Genomic DNA, 17,231 nt, shown 5'->3' with positions numbered 1-17,231 from the left:
CTTTTCTTTTCTTCTTTCTTCTGTCGGGTTACCTTTTTTCCGCCTTTGCCCTGCGTCTTTTTTATTTCCTTTTGCTTTCTTTGTGTTGGGGTTAACACACATCACCAAAAAGGAGGTCATTGATGCTTTACTTTCAGCTCATGATGGGCTATCCCAATCATACATAGTGGATAGTGATGCCTCTTTTCATATTACTCCCTCTTTTTAGTCATTTTCAGAATACATTGCAAGTTGCCTAGGCAAAGGTTTACTTGGGCAACAACTATGCATGTGAGATAGAGGGTGTAGGTACTATTCACTTGGCCCTTGAAAACAACCAAGAGCTGATTTTATAGGATATGAGATATGTACTTGGCATAATGAAAAGTCTATTGTTAGTTGGGCAGCTTGATGCAAGAGGATATTTTACTGCCTTTGGTGGTGGATCTTGAAAGGTCTACAAGGGCTTTATGCTGATTGTTAAGGGTAGCAAAAAGAGACTTTGTACTATTTGCATTGTAAAGCATTACCTGGCAAGTATTTGGCTGTGGCTGAAGTTCATTCACAAATGGAACTTTACCACAAAAGACTTGGCTATATGAGCCAGAAAGACCTTTAGGTTCTCTCCTCTTTAGGGAGATTTGATGTAAAAGGCTTTGGTCTCAACTTTTGTAATGATTGCATATATGGAAAACATGTGAAGTCTCCTTATTACTTTGGTGTCGTTAAGAAGTCCAATACTCTTGATTTAGTATACTCTGATGTGTGCACTATGCCTGTTATTTCATATGGGGGTGCATGATACTTTGTAACTTTTATTTAGATGTTTGGTACCACTTCATTCAACAGGTCTTGGATGATGGTCTTGTCATACTGACCAAGGTCAAGACCCAAGATAACCTTGCAAATGTTCTCACTAAGAGTCTTGCAAAGGCTCAGCATGAACATTGCATCCGATTAGTAGGAGTTGGCTAGCTTAAAGGTACCACTTCGGGCCTTTAAGTGGGAGGTTGTTGGGCGTAAAGTCCCTTCGGATGTAAAGTCCCTTAGTCTTAGTGTATAAACTTATATGGGTATGAACACACTCTTATTTTTACCCTAACATATGCATGTCACACTTCATTCGACAGGTCTTAGATGATGGTCTTGTCACACTGACTAAGGTCAAGACCCAAGATAACCGTTCAGATGTTCTCACTAAGAGTCTTGCAAAGGCTCAGCGTAAACATTGCATCCGATTAGTGGAAGTCGGCTAGCTTAAATGTACTACTTCAAGCCTTTAAGTGGGAGGTTGTTGGGTGTAAAGTCCCTTAATCTTAGTGTATAAACTTATATGGGTGTGAACACACCCTTATTTGTACCCTAACATATAAATATATTTTATTCTTTGTGTACCGGAACGAGCTGGTACACTCATCTTAGGATTCTCTCACTCTCACACTCAAGACTGTTGTTGCTTTACTTCTGATTTTTATTTCCATTGCGCACTCATCCAACATCAGTATTGTCTTTTGAAGCATCTTTGCTGCCCTTAAATCCCATGACATGTCCTTTCATCAATGCATAAGCTGTATTTGCATTTTCAGTCAATTGTGCCATGCTGGTCACTTTTGTCTTGGTGCAATAGTCACAGTTTTCTTTTGGTAGACCACAACAATAGATCTCTATTTGCTTAGCCATCGTGACCTTGTGAAAAGAGCTAATGGATAACAAAGCTGCCCAATTTTTTTTTGTGTACTCTTCTGAATTAGCACAATGAATTGCATCCAATTTGTGCCAAACTGTGGTCACATTCACTTCAAAAGTGTTTGTGAACCATTGAGAAGAGAAAACTTGTTTGAATTACACCCAAGTTTTTGGTGCCTTGCCGTGCATCAAGAGGGTCGTCCATCACTGAAGTGCATTTTCTTTTAAAAAAACGGTTGCTTTGTGTACTTTTGAAGGCTTGGGAAAATTTCCCTCAAAGTAGGCTACATCAGATTGTTGAATGAAGTTCAAAATCTCTAGTCTATCTTGCATACCATTATAGTTTTCAAATTTGGCTGCTGCCCCACCTTCTTTGTTTACCCAAAGAAGTCAAGTTATGACATCTTTTACCGTTTGCCCCTTGCTGCACACTGTTTTCAGCGAGTATAAACCTTGCTGTAATTGAATTATAGCAAACCAAAATGCATATGTTTGCTCCTCAAGACGACCACAAGCTCACCTCCTTCAGAAATTTGTGATGTCCCGGCAACGAAAACCGTGGAACTGGCCTTTAGAAGCCCAAAGGATAGTAAATTGCATTTTAGCAAACATTCAATTTAGCTTAACAATAAATTCAGCAAGAAAACTCCACACATACTAGGGTGCTCCTATACCACACATTGACACTTGTTGGTTTCAAAGTTTGACATCCCTTTTAGTATTTCTTTAGATTACTGAATCATTGCTGGTCTTCAACTAGTTTTAGAGTGTTTAAAACTACGATTGAACACTTTAGCTTGCCAAACCTTAAAATTGATAGCAACCATTTGAACCCAATTTTGTAGAGCATTTGATGAGATAAGTCTGAGGCATAGTTACTATGCAGTCCCATGCTGTTCCTCTCACAAACAGGGGTGGTTTCTTGCAATGAAACTGTAAGAATGTTGCTTTCTTTGTGACAAAATTACCCAGAAAAGTGCACAAGGCTTTAGATCTCGAAGAAGAAGAAAGGATCTCAGTCCATAGTATTGTCATAACTTGTTTTTTTGATATTTAGCTCAAGAATAATAGCATACCTTGCCATATATGGAGTTATAAAGCTGCCAAATGGAATCCCTAGGCCAAGATGAGAAAAATTGGTTGCTGTCCACACTCCATTTATGCTATAAGCTCATTCTGTGGTTGAAATCTACAATTTTTCTAGAAAAGAGAGAAGAGTGGCTGTCTCCAAAGTTGGGTTTCCCCGAATGAGAGAGAAGAAGCCCCAAATAGCGAAGATGAGCTTTCGAAATGAGTAACTAGCTGCTTTTTAATCATATCACGTTTTTGATTAGGGGCTAATTAATGGCTACTTACTGGGCGAAAATTCAGCTCCAAGCTTGCTTAATAACTTAAGTGCCCTAAGTGAGCTACTTACTGGGTGAAACTTTCAATGTAACTCAATTCTATGGTGTAAACTTTCAATTTAATGAAAGTTCCATGTTGTACATTGTTCCTTTAGCCTTGGTCATGTACCAGATGTCTCGTACGTATGTCCACTGCATGCCCCAGTGTCAAATCCTTCACTACTGGTGCAATGGTCACCATGCCAAGAGCTAGGGATACTAGAATTAAAATTCATTTTAATTAAATCATTAAGTTTATAAGTTCATTTCTCATTTTGGTGACAAAAGGACACACCTTTCTTTTACAAAGCATGTGATGGAGAAGTAATTTCAGCAAAATGATGAATGTACTGTTTGTAGTATGAGCAAAGCCCCATGAAAGTGCAGATTCATTTCTCAAATGTAGCCATGATTTATTGCTTTAACCTTATAGGGTCCATCCGTGTACCATTGGTTGATACAATGTGCCGTGAAAAGTGATTCTCATGCAAAAAGAATTCACTTTCCTTATCATTAATAACCAATTGATGCTTCCTTAGCTCATTAAATACTATGGCCAAGTGTTTTTGATAACCACAATCTTATTAAAGAATGTATCAAAAAATGCTCTATGTGGTCTAAAAGTTGTATCCATCTTGTGATTGAAGGTAGTTGGAGCATTTATGAGTCCAAATAGCATAACTAGAAACTCATAACAACCAAACGAAGGGCAAAAAACTTTAGATTCTTGCTTGCACCCATAAAACTTTAGATTCTTTCTTGCACCCATAAAAGATAATTTTTTTGTTATGAGTTTCTAAAGCTTTAGATTCTTGCTTGCACCCATAAAAGATAATTTTTTTGTTCCTAGCTTTTTGCTTGGTCCTTTTCTTAGTTGGAACATGAAAACAATAGTCACATCCAGATGTTCCAATTATATATGATAGAGAAGTTCTTATACAAAGTAGGCATACTGAGGTGTTTTTACCTTTAGTGTCTTATAGTAGCTCTGATTGAGAATGTATACAATTGTGTTATTTGATTCAGCCCAAAGAGAATTTAGTGATCTTTTTCCTTTAAATATACATTGTGCCATCTTTATGACAGTACGGATGCGTCGCTTCATGACACCATTTGCTGAGTTGTTTAGGCTGTTGTGATTTGGTGCTTGATGCCATGTGCTGATCTAAAAGATGTATTATCACTTAATTAGCTCTTAATTTCAGCCGTAAAACTCAAATTTACCAAACTTTTATTAAAAAGAAAAGCGACCCTAGAGACTGTTCGTGTCCCATAAGCCATACTCTAATATGGGAGGACCCTTCCATCTATAAATAGAAAGGTTGCCCACCACTCAGCTCCATCTTGTTTTGCAAATTGTTGGTACCTTGTCTCGTCCACACCTTGTCATTTGGAGGATATCTCAGTTTGAGCTATTGACTATCAGCTGGTGCCTACATCCAGCCCTCCATCTATTGCTGGTGATTGTTAATCAGCCTACATCTACTTGCTAGTTGGCTGTGTTTTGTTGCTGTAAACCTTCTCCCTCTCTTTACATTGTTGGGTTTTACTCATGCCTACGCTCACATAGGAGTGTCGTTGATCCGCAATAGGACATCGGGGCACTTTTTACTCTCTATAAGAGAGGTTTTTTCCCCCCCAGTCATATTACTCCTTATTTTTGTATTGTATTACATAGTTCGGTCACTTATCACACATGACACACTTTTGTGTGTGAACGCACCTTAGGGCTCTTACACAACCCTAAAGTCTAAGGGTTGTACTTTTGTACTTTGTCTTATATACTTTGAATCTAAGCAAGTGTCGAGCTGTGTCTACACACACACACACTCTCTTCATTTTCCACAGTGTGTGTGCTAAGCTGATAGTTGCCATCTCTGATTTAACATTTGGTATCAGAGCACCAAGTTTGAGCAAGCAGCTCCCATGCCAACTACAACATCAGCCACAGCCTATCTACAGCTCCATGCCGGTCTCACCAGACCAGTTGGGTGGTCACTGTCCAGCGCCTGTACGAGCCGCTTGTCTAGTTTCCGCTGCTCCCAAACCTGTCGCCTGTAGGATGCGCTGCTTGTGCTACTGGTCCCTCTAGTTGTTGCCCCTGCCTATCTACTGCCTATGCCACTTGACTGGCCAATAGTTATTGCGAGCTCCACCAACTTCTCCTCTTGTTGCTGTCAATTGTACCAGTTGTCGCTTGACAGCTTGGGTAGTCCTGCCTGTACTTTTGGCATACACACCTTGAGCTCGGCTCGTCCTTAGCTCTCAGCTGTCATAGGTATATTTTATCATTTTATTAAAAAAATCAGAGCTACAACAAGGGGCTTCTACAGGAAAAGGTTTACTTGTGCTACAAAAGGTGCTTTCGTGCAAAAAATTGTAGAGATTTGTTGGAATTTGGGTAAGAAAATTTGGGCTTTTGCATGTTTGGCAAACATTGGCGTATGCATTGAAGTTTCAGTCTGAAATTGATTGAAATTGTGCACATTGGACAGTCAAATTTTGGGGATTTTGTGTTTTCAGTGCTGCTGAGTACTGTTCTTGCATTGGACAGCATGCTACTTGTTGAAATCTGTAAAAATTTCAGCACATTGAGACAGTAGTGGTCAAGTGTGACACAGTTTAGTTAATTATAGCTTGGTATTTGCTGTAGTTTCTGGAAATTTGCAGATTTCCAGGTTAAGCCAGCTTTGGTTATTGCTTTTATGCTCTTTGGAAGAGTGACATTTATCATGGCCAATCAAGGACAGAGTGATGCCTTCACTTACGCATCTAAAGAGGATAGATTGAATGGCAATAACTATTCTCTATGGTCCTTCATGATGAAGAATGTACTTCCTAGAGGAATGGCTCCTACCACTTCTCCACAAGGAGGTCATGGTCAAAGGTAAGCTCTGGTTCAGCCACCACCCCAAAGGACAACCGCACAAAAGACTCAAGGCACTAGGGATGCCTACGCATTGTGGCTTATTGCATTGGTAGTTCAATAGTCTTTATTCTCGCATATTCGGTTTGTAGCTAGTTCACAAGTAGCATGGCTTATACTTGAGCATATGTTCGTTGGAAAAAATTGATACTTGCATTTTCTTTTTAAAGGAGCTTGAAAATGTGAAGATTCAAAAAGGTGATGCCGTGCATGATCATCTTAATGAATTTCAAGACTTGTACCAACAGTTAATGAATGTAGATGAGTATTATTTTGATGCTCAGATGATCTTTACTACTTTGAATTCTTTGTCACTTTCTTATTTGGCCTTTCACACGGCATTGAATCTCACAATGCGAATTTCTCTCCAGCCACTTACCTTCCTTTAGCTGGTTAGTTTGTTGCTTAAAGAAGAGCAAGAAAAATAATGGGGTGAATGTTGTAGCCTTTGAATAGGCCTTTATGGCAAAACAGAAGAACAAAGGTAGTCAGTCCAAGAATGCTCCACAGAGTTCTGAAAGTTCAAAAACTTCATAGAACAACAAAAAGCAAGGGGGCATGCAAGCCAAGAAGGCCAAGTGCCATTATTGTAAAAAAATCAGGTCATTATATTACAAAATTCAAGAAATATATTGCCAAGGAGAAAAAGAAGGAATTTGGGATGTCTGTTTAAGATGCACCTTTCATTGCTATTGCTACAGAGTTCATGTCATTTATTGTTGATCGTGACTATTGTTTTTACACTTGCAGTTATGATTCTTCTGGGAAAAATAGAGCATTCAGCTCTACAGAGGATGCCAGTACTTGGTTCTTTGATAGTGGTGCTTCTAAGTATATTACATCCCATAGGGGTTTGTTTACCTTTGTTGTTGCAACTCCTATTGGCAAATCAATGCAATGTGCCAACAATGCATCTTATCCTGTTAGAGATGTAGATGTTGGAGAGATTGTCTTGAAAGCCATTGATGGTGCTACTCTCTGTTTGTAGGATGCATTATAAGTGCTAGGGATAAAGAAGAATTTGCTGTTCATTTTTTCTTTAGCAAAGTGTGGAATGCAAGTCACATTTGGTACTTACTGACACATTATGTCATGGACTTTATGAGTTAGATGCTCATTCAATTGATCAGTCAGTATATTTGGCATCTACTGTTACTCTTGCCATGTCACAAGCAGAGTTGTGGCATTCTCATATGGGGCATGTTAACTATGGCAGTTTGATGCTTATGCAATATACTCAGATGTTGCAAGGCTGACCTCTCTTGGAGAGACCTCTTGAGCACATTTGTGAGGGATGTATTTTGGGAAAAATGCATTGATTTCCTTTTCCTCATGATGTTGCTTTTAGAGCTACGGCTAGGTTGCAAAATGTGCATTTGAATGTGTGTGGATCCATGCAGACAAAGTCATTGGGTGAATGTCATTATTTTCTCATCTTGATTGATGACCTTACTCATTTTTGTTGGGTCTATTCATTGGTGAAAAAGCTAAAAGTGTACTATATATGATGCATTTTTGGCTTTCATTGCACTTGTGGAAAATCAATCTGGATGCTAGATTAAGACTCTCCGTTTGGACTGAGGGGGGGAATACATGTCTTTGCTAAATAAATTTTTGAAGCAAAAAGACATTATACATCAACATATTACTACATATACTCCACATCAGAATGGGTTTGCAAAAAGGAAGAATTGGTCACTCATGGAGATGGCCAGATGTATACTAAAAGCTAAAAAATTACCACATGGATTTTGGATGGAAGCAGTCATGTGTGCTAGTCACGTTTTGAAAAGGTGCCCTACTAAGGCATTGAAAAATATAACGTCTTTTGAGGCTTGGAACAACCGTAAACCTTTAGTTGGTTGCTTCCGTACTTTTGGGTGTCTTGCATATGCTCACATTCCCAAAGTATTGAGAAAGAAGTTGGACAATAGGGCTGTTAAGTGCATATTTGTGGGGTACAGTAGTGAAAGCAAAGGGTATAGATTGCATGATCTTGTTTCCAAGAAAGTTTTTGTCAGTAGAGATGTGATTTTCGATGAAAATTCAGAATTATCTCTTCCTCGCTATGACACATATCAGGCTGCAAATGATATGTTTGAAGGGCTGCTGCCTATTTCTTTTGGTCATACGACTGGAGCTTCATTAAATGAACAAAATGGTCAGCCAACTGCTCCATTAAATAATGCAGAAATTCAGTCTATGGCTGATCTGAATATGTGGCAAGATGCTGAACTTGAGGTTCATCAAGAGCACGTACATAATCAGGAGGCTAGACAAATACCTAGATGGTACTTGCAGACTCTACAAGATAGTCATTTGGATGCTCCTCTTGCCAGTTGTACTCGAAGGCAAGCACGTCTACATGATCATGCTAATACTATGGAGTTTGTCATGGCAACAAACACACTTGATGATGATGAACTTGATTCTTTTGAGGATGCATAACAAATGTGCATTGGATGGTAGCAATGCAAGTTGAATTTGATTCTATCATGAAGAATTAAACATGGGATTTAGTTACATTGCTTGTTGGAAAGAAAGCCATTGGTACTAAATGGGTCTATAAGTTGAAATGAAAAGCGGATGGATCCATTGATAAGTACAATGCCATGTTAGTGGCAAAAGGCTATGTGCAAAAGGAAGGCATGGATTGTGAGGAGACATTTGCTCCTACATCTTGTATGACTACTATTAGATGTATGGTTGCATTGGTTGTACATTATAGTTGGATTGTGCATCAGCTTGACATTAAAATTGCGTTTTTACATGAGGAACTTAAGATAGAAGTGTATGTTCAGCAGCCCTTGTGTTTTGCAATTGAAGGATTCAAATACTTGGTATGCAAGGTGAAAAAGGCTTTGTATTAGTTTGAAGCAAGCTCCATGTGTTTGGTAATTGATGCCTTCTTACTTAGCCAAGGGTTCATTAATAGCCCATCAGAGTCTACTCTTTGCGTATGCAAGGGGGGGGGGGGGGGGGGGGGGGTTTCTTGCTAGTTATTTATCTTTATGTGGATGACTTTTTGCTCATAGGGACACATGCTGATAAAATTTCATCACGCAAGAAAAATTTGCAGCAAACTTTTGAAATGTTAAATTTTGGGGCCTTTGCATTACTATTTGGGCATTCAGTTTATTCACGATACTAGAGGCATTGGAGTGTCACAGTCTAGATATATTGGTAAACTCCTTCAGAGATTTGGTTTTCAGGATTGCAAGCTAGTAAGCACACCAATGGAGACTGGACTTAAGCTGTCTTTGCATGACGACATTGACGTTTGATATTCATACATATGCTTCAGTAGTTGGATATCTCATTTATTTATGCAACACAAGGCTAGATATTCAGTTTGCAGTTTTAGTCCTGAGTAGATATATGCACAGCCCACCCATGTCACATTGGCAAGTTGTGAAGCGTATTTTTCGTTACTTGAAGGGCACTAGGACTCTTGGATTGCTTTATGCCAAGAGGGGGCTGCTGCAATTATATGCTTACAATGATTCCAATTGGGCTCAAGATTTTGATTCTCGTTACTCTACAAGTGGAAATTGTTTCTTTCTTGGCTTTTCTTGCATTTCTTGGCTTAGTAAGAACAATCCACTTTTGCCACATTGTCTTATCACACATTACACATTTTTGTGTGTGAATGCACCTCAGGGCACTTGCACAACCCTAAAGTCTAAGGGTTGTACTTTTGTACTTTGTCTTACATACTGTGAATTTAATCAAGTGTCGAGCTATGTCTACACTCTTTGTGCCGAGCTGATAGCTGCCATCTCTGAGTTAACAGTTCAGCACCTTGGCTGGCTGCATTTGCTGTTGCAAGAGCTTGATCAGCTTGTGTTTGACCTCCAGGAGTAGTCGCCTACTACAGGGACATCATTATCAGCTGTGTTTGCTGTTCTGCCCTGCCATACAGCTGCCACATCATCATCTACTACTGCATTTTGGTGCTGCAGTTGTTGCTTTTTCTGACAGAACCCCATTGTTTGCTCTCCGTCTGTCATTGATCCAGCTCCCCACTGCCGTGTTTGCTGCTGCCAAATAGACTTGGAGGCTATCTACTGCATTTTGGGATTTGCCAAAGTACAACACTCTCCATATCATACTCTGCCCCTGTCCTAGACATGGGAGTTGGGGTCAGTATTTCACCTTTGCTTAGTGTGTTTCCTGTATTGAGTATTGTACTTACTTTCAGCATTCAGTGATTCATTTTCTTCCTCGGTGTTCATTGTCTTTGAGTTTAACCATAACTGTATTCTTTATCAGTTTGTGCTTTGTTGTATGAATGTGTTTGTTATTTGTAGATGAGTATTTCTTTACACCATGCTACTTCAAGTAGTCAATGAACTTGCCCTAAACTCCTTGATCACCTTCTTGTTGTATTGAGTTCCACAAGTTTATGCCACTGTTTGAACTTGCCAAAAGTTTCAACCTTATCTTGAAGTCTCTCTACTATAGTTGTCAATAAGTAGCATAATGTAGAAGGATTCTCCCAAAGCTTGATTAGTCATCTTACCACATCAATCATCATGCATCATCTCTAGAGGATTCTTTGCTTGATTGTTGCTTTGTTTTTGAAATGTCTTCCTTTGTTGCTTGCCCATCAAATAAGCTTCATATGTTGCATTGCTTTTGCAGTTGCGTGCAGCAGCTATGAATGATCGTGATGTCATGGAGAAAGGATTGAGAGCATTTGTGTCTTTCATACGTGCTTATAAGGAGCATCAATGCACATACATCTTTCGGTAAGATCTCTGCTTCTGTTTTACATTATCTAAATGCATCATAAGAACTGCTTATGGGAGCACATGCTGGACTCAGAAGTTTTTGAGGAAATTAGGACTTCTTACTCTGACTACATAGACCGATTAACTTCTGCCCAACTTGCTCCTTTGTGAATCTGACTATTTTATGGTGGTCTACAGATGGAAGGAGCTGGAAGTAGGAAAGTTGGCAATGGGCTTTGGATTGTTGCAGCTTCCAGCCATGCCTGAGATTAAGAGGGGTACATTATCATCTGCAGGCTTTTTACCAGTTGAGGGCGTTGATTTGACGTCTATCAAATATAAGTAAATGCTCAAAGACCTAACTTTTTGAGATTCTGTTGTAATTATAACCATACACTAAAAGGAGCTGATTGTAACAGAGACAGAGTCCGCGAAAAGCAGCGTCAAAAGCAGCTACTTAAGGAGAAGGAAAGCTTGTCACAAGCTCCTCAGAGGCTGGAGGTCAAGACAGAAAAGGCACATAAATTCAAGGAAACACGAGAAAACAGTAAAAAGCGAAGAGCAACTCAGTCACTTGAAGATGAAAAGGAAATGGAGCAAGAGTATCGCTTACTGAGAAAGATAAAGAAAGGTTTAATAAGTGAAAGCGACCTTGCATTGGATATGGACAATGGCGAAAGGGCCAAAGGCACTGGCAAATCTAGTGGGAAAGAAGCAAAGGGGAATGCCAATGCTGCTCGGTTGGAAAGTGTGTCCGGATTGAAAAAGAGAGGCAAAAAGAAGCAGCATGGATTGTTTCCTTCAAAGCATTCCAAGAAACTATCAGGGAAAAAGGTTGGGAAAAGAAGACGACTGAAAAGATGAGAACCAGTATCCTGATCCAAATAGCTGAATGAGATCAAAGAGTATCTTTTTTTTCTGGCCATGGTCCTGCCAATGAGCATGAAGCTTCAGCTGAATTCATGCATGATATCCTTGGGAGCAAAAGGTGCAGGACTGCATTTTCATTTTTCCCTTGCTCCTGCTATGAGCATAATTCATGCATGATGGCCATGCAGAAATATGTCATTCTGTTGCTGCTTGCTGAGCTGGGGATCTGCATTGGTTTCTTTACTTGCAAAACGCATTGGCCTTTGTTGTGACCAAGATCGTGCAACAGCCACCAGATAGTGGCTTGATTTGAAAAGGGGCTTCATGTTATGGAAGACTGATTCTTGGTTTTCATCTACATCTGCTGGCAGCTTTGGCAATGGTTAAAGGTAGCAGGGAAGGATCTTCTTGGTGAAAACCTAGGAATTTTACTTGTAATAAGTACATCTATCCATCTGAACCCTCGAACAATATAAGAAGTTGAATCTGTCTGTGTTGAATTCCAGGTAACAATGGTTTCTGGTCATGCCCAGGAGTTTTCACCTTTTTGAATTAAAGTTGATAATACTAATGCAAACTAGTCTTTGATGCTGCAGCAAAAAGGAAAATTTATGACTATTTTGGGGGGTCTTCTAAAAATTTTATGACTATTTCTGGTCGTGCCCAGGACTTTTCCCCTTTTTAAAGTCAAGTTGATAATACTAATGCAAACTAGTATTTGATGCTGCAGCAAAAAGGAAAATTTATGACTATTTTGGGTCTTCTCAAAAGTTTTTTTTTGAAGTTTTTGCTTGTAAATTTCAACCAGTGAATTGGTGGCTATAATCAAGTTCCTATCTTGTAGATAAGCAATTAAGGCAAATTCTTGCTTGCAAGATCTGGACCTGAAAATAAATAAGGTGACACAAATCAGGTCAGTTAACCTAGGCGTAAATGCTAAAAACTTCTCATGCTTTAATTGATGACAATATACCTGTTTGCTTGCTTGTACATGAGGAAAGTTGTGTTAAATGGAAGTGCATCACTTCAAATGGATTCATGGCATGATTGAAATGATAAGACACATATTAAATACAAGGAATTGAGGTCAATCTTGGCCTTCTCGATTCTCACACATTCTCTTCTTGAAGGTCATTAACGTAAAGGTGCTATGTATGGTTTATCAACCTATAAGTTTCAAACATATTATCATATAGGGCTTCAACTATCAAGAAGATTGAGCTTCCATGGAAGGCTATTGATACCAATGAGCTTCCTCTACATGCATCTAGTGTATATTTCTTCCTATTAGTATTGCAACATCAATGAGAGTCCTATGTAGTTGTCTATTGTCTTGTGTCTTGGATTTCTAATTCGGAGCGAGAGGTATCACAAGGTCTCCTAATAATAGGTGTGATAGACCCTTGCAATCTTTGGAGAACTTTTGTTGCTCCATTGAATGTAGTTGTGAGGCTTTTCCATATGCGAAGCTTTTCCATATGCAAACAAAGGAATGTAGCATCAATAGGAGTGTCATTACTTTGTGTACTTTCTTTGTGTTTGGATGGTGTGGGTATGTTGCTTTTGTCTTGGGTAAAGAATTCAATACTATGCAGATCAATCGATGTGGCAACATCCCTTCTATACGAACTAATTCCGTATATATAGGCATAGGTTTTCTCAATTTGATCCCAAAGGAGGTTCTCATATTGGATGACTTTAAAGGCCTTTAAACTCATGTATCTTATTGTGTTTCATAAGCCATGATCCAAAAGGGAATCTCTAAATTTGTCTAGTTTTGGGTGCCTTAGGTGATATTGTTTCTTATTTTAACCCTCATTTCATGTGGTTAGTCATGAAAAACATTTATATTAAGAAGGGTGGATTATTGTATACCTAGTAAAATAATTTGCATTTGAGGAATATTAAATGTTGAAATTGTTTTGAGGTGTCCAAAGAGCTTTGTAAAATGAAAACACTACACTTGACCTAGTTTTTACACAAACTTTTATGGTGTTTTGTGACCTTGTAATGTGGCTTTCATAAATCCATTTTAATAACATGTAAGCAAGAGTCATCATATTCATTTGTCTTGTGATAGTAGTAACCTCCAAACATGTTCTTTTACAACTTGGCCCAATTGGCAACTCTATTGTCAATTGCTTATTTCCAAAGAGTTTAGAACAAAATTTAAAGAGACTTGTGTGGCTTGTAGTGGTTCTATGCACATGCTTTGATCTTGGACAAACATTGATTTCCAAAATGGAAGTTATGAGAGTTCTAGAAATTGAGACCACTTGAAACATGCATATACCCTTCTATATTATGGTCTCCTCATTTTATGGGCCATTTTTAAGGATCATTTAGATAGAATTAGAGGTTTATGGATAGATCGAACCAAAGGGTACTTTTCTTGGCCATAATTTATGGATTTTCTCATGCTTGCAAATTTGATGTTATTAGCTCACAAAAGATGTGGCTATTTTATCGGCAAATTCTTCATTGCAAAACCAAAGTTGTTGCATCACATTGTAGCTTTTATTGCTACAATAATTGTATAAGCTGTAACTCTCTGAGTTTTCTTAAAGTACTTCATAATATGTTAATCAACTTCTTAAGTGTGTCCTCTTGCTTTTATTTACTTTTTCTATGGAGATGTTATGAGTATCTCATAATAATCATTTGGTTCGTCTCCCATCATATAATATCTATGCAGCCCTAATGGCACTACCCGTATGAAATAAATGTCTTATGTCGATTTCTTCTATGTAAGATTCTATTTAAGCAATCACTTTTCTATTTGATATACGCAACAATTTCATTGGCCATTATGCTAGTCTAGTGGTTTGTTCAATGGAGCATGAAAGTATGATCGAGGATTCATATGGTGTGGCTATCATCATTATCATTTGCTCTAAATACTCATGTAGTACGAGCTCCAAATTCTCACTTTTCTTGATATGTATTCATGGGCCCACATAGAGTCAATCCTCGTCATCCCCTATGACTAATAAATCTGACAAAAAGGCCCACTTGATCAAATGACATTCCAGTGGAGCTTTAATACTTGTTTTTATTGCATCAACTATAGATTGATAAAGCTTTTAAATAGTACTTGAAGCTCTTGGATTCCTAGCTCCTATAATAATATACATAACATAGATATGCACACATAGAAGAAGTGCCAAAGAAGTACACCTAATCTAAGTTGGGTACATAGTCCCTTTAGGGAAACTTCAATATCATGATAGTTTTCACCCATATCCTTAAAGCCATCTTATCAGTTCAAAAGATGAATTTACACTCTAGTTTTAGTGTTTTCTATCTACATTACTAAAACAAACTAATGGAACTCTAACCTACTAAAACGTTGAATTTCTAACTATTTGTAACAAAAAAGCTAATAATTCTTCATGGCCTTTTGTCTCATACATCATCTTGCTTTGCTCATCTTGAGTTACACCACGTGCGTATATTCTTTCCAAATGTAAACTCCAAATATTTGGGATCTATTTCATGATGATGTTAGGAATGAGAGATGTAATCACTTCTTGTTGATGATCTTTAATGTATTATTTAAGGGAAAATTTCCTATAAAATAGGATATGGGGCTCCATAAAGTGATGGACCTAGAAGAGCCTTTGGGTGTAGTAAAGGATTGATAAATTGTCATTTAAGAGTTTTCAACATCAAGTTGCAATTTGACGAAAATAGCCATCAAGGCTCATGTGTAGAGGTCATATTCCACGTGGACACAAGTCCAATTGTAACTTGACTGCTTCACTAGCTTTTTACTTACCATTGTATGTTGAGCTAAAATAACAAAAGTAAAATTTTGAGTCTCACTACTATTATTTAACTTTATCATTCATCCAAATTTCTCTACCTCCATTGGACTCTCAATGATTCTCAATCATTATGCATATTTGGGCTCTCTCCTAGTAGATGAAAATGGGTTCAAGAAAGAATGACCTACACATGAACATGCTTCTTTATTCATGAGGACACGATTTACTAATACCACTTGTTAGGTTTTACTAAGCTAAAGGGATGGGTGAATGGAGATATATGCCCAATTGATCCACATTAATATTGTTGTGTGCTAATTTGATTGGATTTTTAGCTATTTTTAATAGTTTGTTCTTAGCTTGGGATGTTTTTTTAATTTGGAAAGAGGAGAATACGAGCTCATATTAGCTAGTTTGAGTGAAGAAAGTAACTGTTCAAAATTGAAGCTCAAAACTAGGAGTGATAGTGTAGCAATTTATTGTGAAGAGTCATTGTAGTGGCTCTAGTGCCTCTTCCGATTAGCCATACATCTTGGAGGGTGCCTCCACAAAAAAAATGAGCATTATGGAGTATTATTTTATTATATTCTATTATGTCATTGAGAGAGAGAGAGAGAGAGAGAGAGAGAGAGAGAGAGAGAGAGAGAGAGAGAGAGAGAGAGAGAGAGAGAGAGAGAGAGAGAGAGAGAGAGAGAGAGAGAGAGAGAGAGAGAGAGAGAGAGAGAGAGAGATTCTAACATAAAAACATCATATATGAGAGGTATATTGTGAGACTATGAGAGAAAAAGTACATTGATTCTTTGTGGAAGTTATAATATGAATACTATGTCATTGATTCGATTTATACATTGGTGAATATGAGCTCTTCTTTGTGGTTCATTACTATGAAGAATATGATGTGTTTCATTAAATTTGCTACCATAGGAGATACAATCTATGATATTGTGTGAAGATGTTTTTCCTAGTTTGGTTTTATAAGAAGATAAAAAAACATGCTTATTGATGCTACAGTATATGTTTTCTTGTATATCTTTCCTTGTATTCTTGGTGTTCTCTCGAGAGCTCTACGCTTTGGTGCACGATTTGGGAAAATTGCCTTGGGCAAGCACTCAAACAAGCTAAAAATGGATAAAACATTGTTGAGAGGAGAAGAAATCGATGGAGAATTGTAGAATTCATTCTACTCAAAAGAATTAAATAAATCCATTTCGAGGCCATTTTCTACAAGAAATTCATTCCCCAATGGAGAAAACACAATGCTATCTTTATGGAAGCCATATATGACGGACTGTTCCCACTATCTTTTGAAGGTATAGAAACATGCACCATTGTAGCCATAACTTTGTGGAGCAAAACTGAAATAACATAAGCAAAGAGAATGGTTAGCTATGGGGGACTTAGCCTTCATTGAGGATTTTCTAGACAATATCAAGTGGGAGATACAATATATGATGCTACGTGAAGATCTCTTTCTTGGTGTTTGTTTGCCTTATATCAAATTAGAACTTAGATGAAAATAAAGTTATCAAATGGGTCTAGCTTGAGAGAGTCAATATCACTTTAATGAAAAGAGATTTACATTACAACAAACATAATCTAAGAAAATTTATATCAAATTAGAACTTAGATGAAAATAAAGTTTGGTCCTTATATCAAATTAGAACTTAGATGAAAATAAAGTTATCAAATGGGTCTAGCTTGAGAGAGTCAATATCACTTTAATGAAAAGAGATTTACATTACAACAAACATAATCTAAGAAAATTTAATAACCAATTAGAGTGCAATATATGGTGGCTTGCTTTATTTGAATTTCCAAAGGAGTATTGAGATGCTAAACTATTCTTCATCTGTATGCATGTTTAGGGATTATGAATCATTAGGAA

General features: G+C 37.8%; 1 protein-coding gene across 2 annotated transcripts in view; it reads left to right on the top strand.

Moving 5' to 3' along the window:
- The window catches only part of LOC148019864 (P-loop containing nucleoside triphosphate hydrolases superfamily protein), a 74,615-nt gene extending 62,324 nt beyond the window's left edge, over positions 1-12,291 (top strand). The window contains exons 9-11 of one of the 2 annotated variants that reach the window (XM_087700069.1): positions 10,621-10,727; positions 10,908-11,051; positions 11,129-12,291. In XM_087700069.1, coding sequence (XP_087556195.1) covers positions 10,621-10,727; positions 10,908-11,051; positions 11,129-11,573 — 696 coding nt within the window. In that variant the 3' untranslated portion in view covers positions 11,574-12,291. The remainder of the gene's footprint in view (positions 1-10,620; positions 10,728-10,907; positions 11,052-11,128) is intronic. The other variant, XM_087700070.1, reaches the window with a different exon arrangement.
- The last annotated feature ends 4,940 nt before the right edge of the window (positions 12,292-17,231 follow it).

This window comes from Lygodium microphyllum, chromosome 19 (assembly GCF_053477565.2).
Source record: "Lygodium microphyllum isolate KBCC chromosome 19, Lygodium_microphyllum_v1.1.10, whole genome shotgun sequence".
NCBI classification, from domain to species: Eukaryota; Viridiplantae; Streptophyta; class Polypodiopsida; order Schizaeales; family Lygodiaceae; genus Lygodium; species Lygodium microphyllum.
Note: the sequence above shows the minus strand (reverse complement) of the source record. Positions and strands in the feature narration are given on the sequence as shown.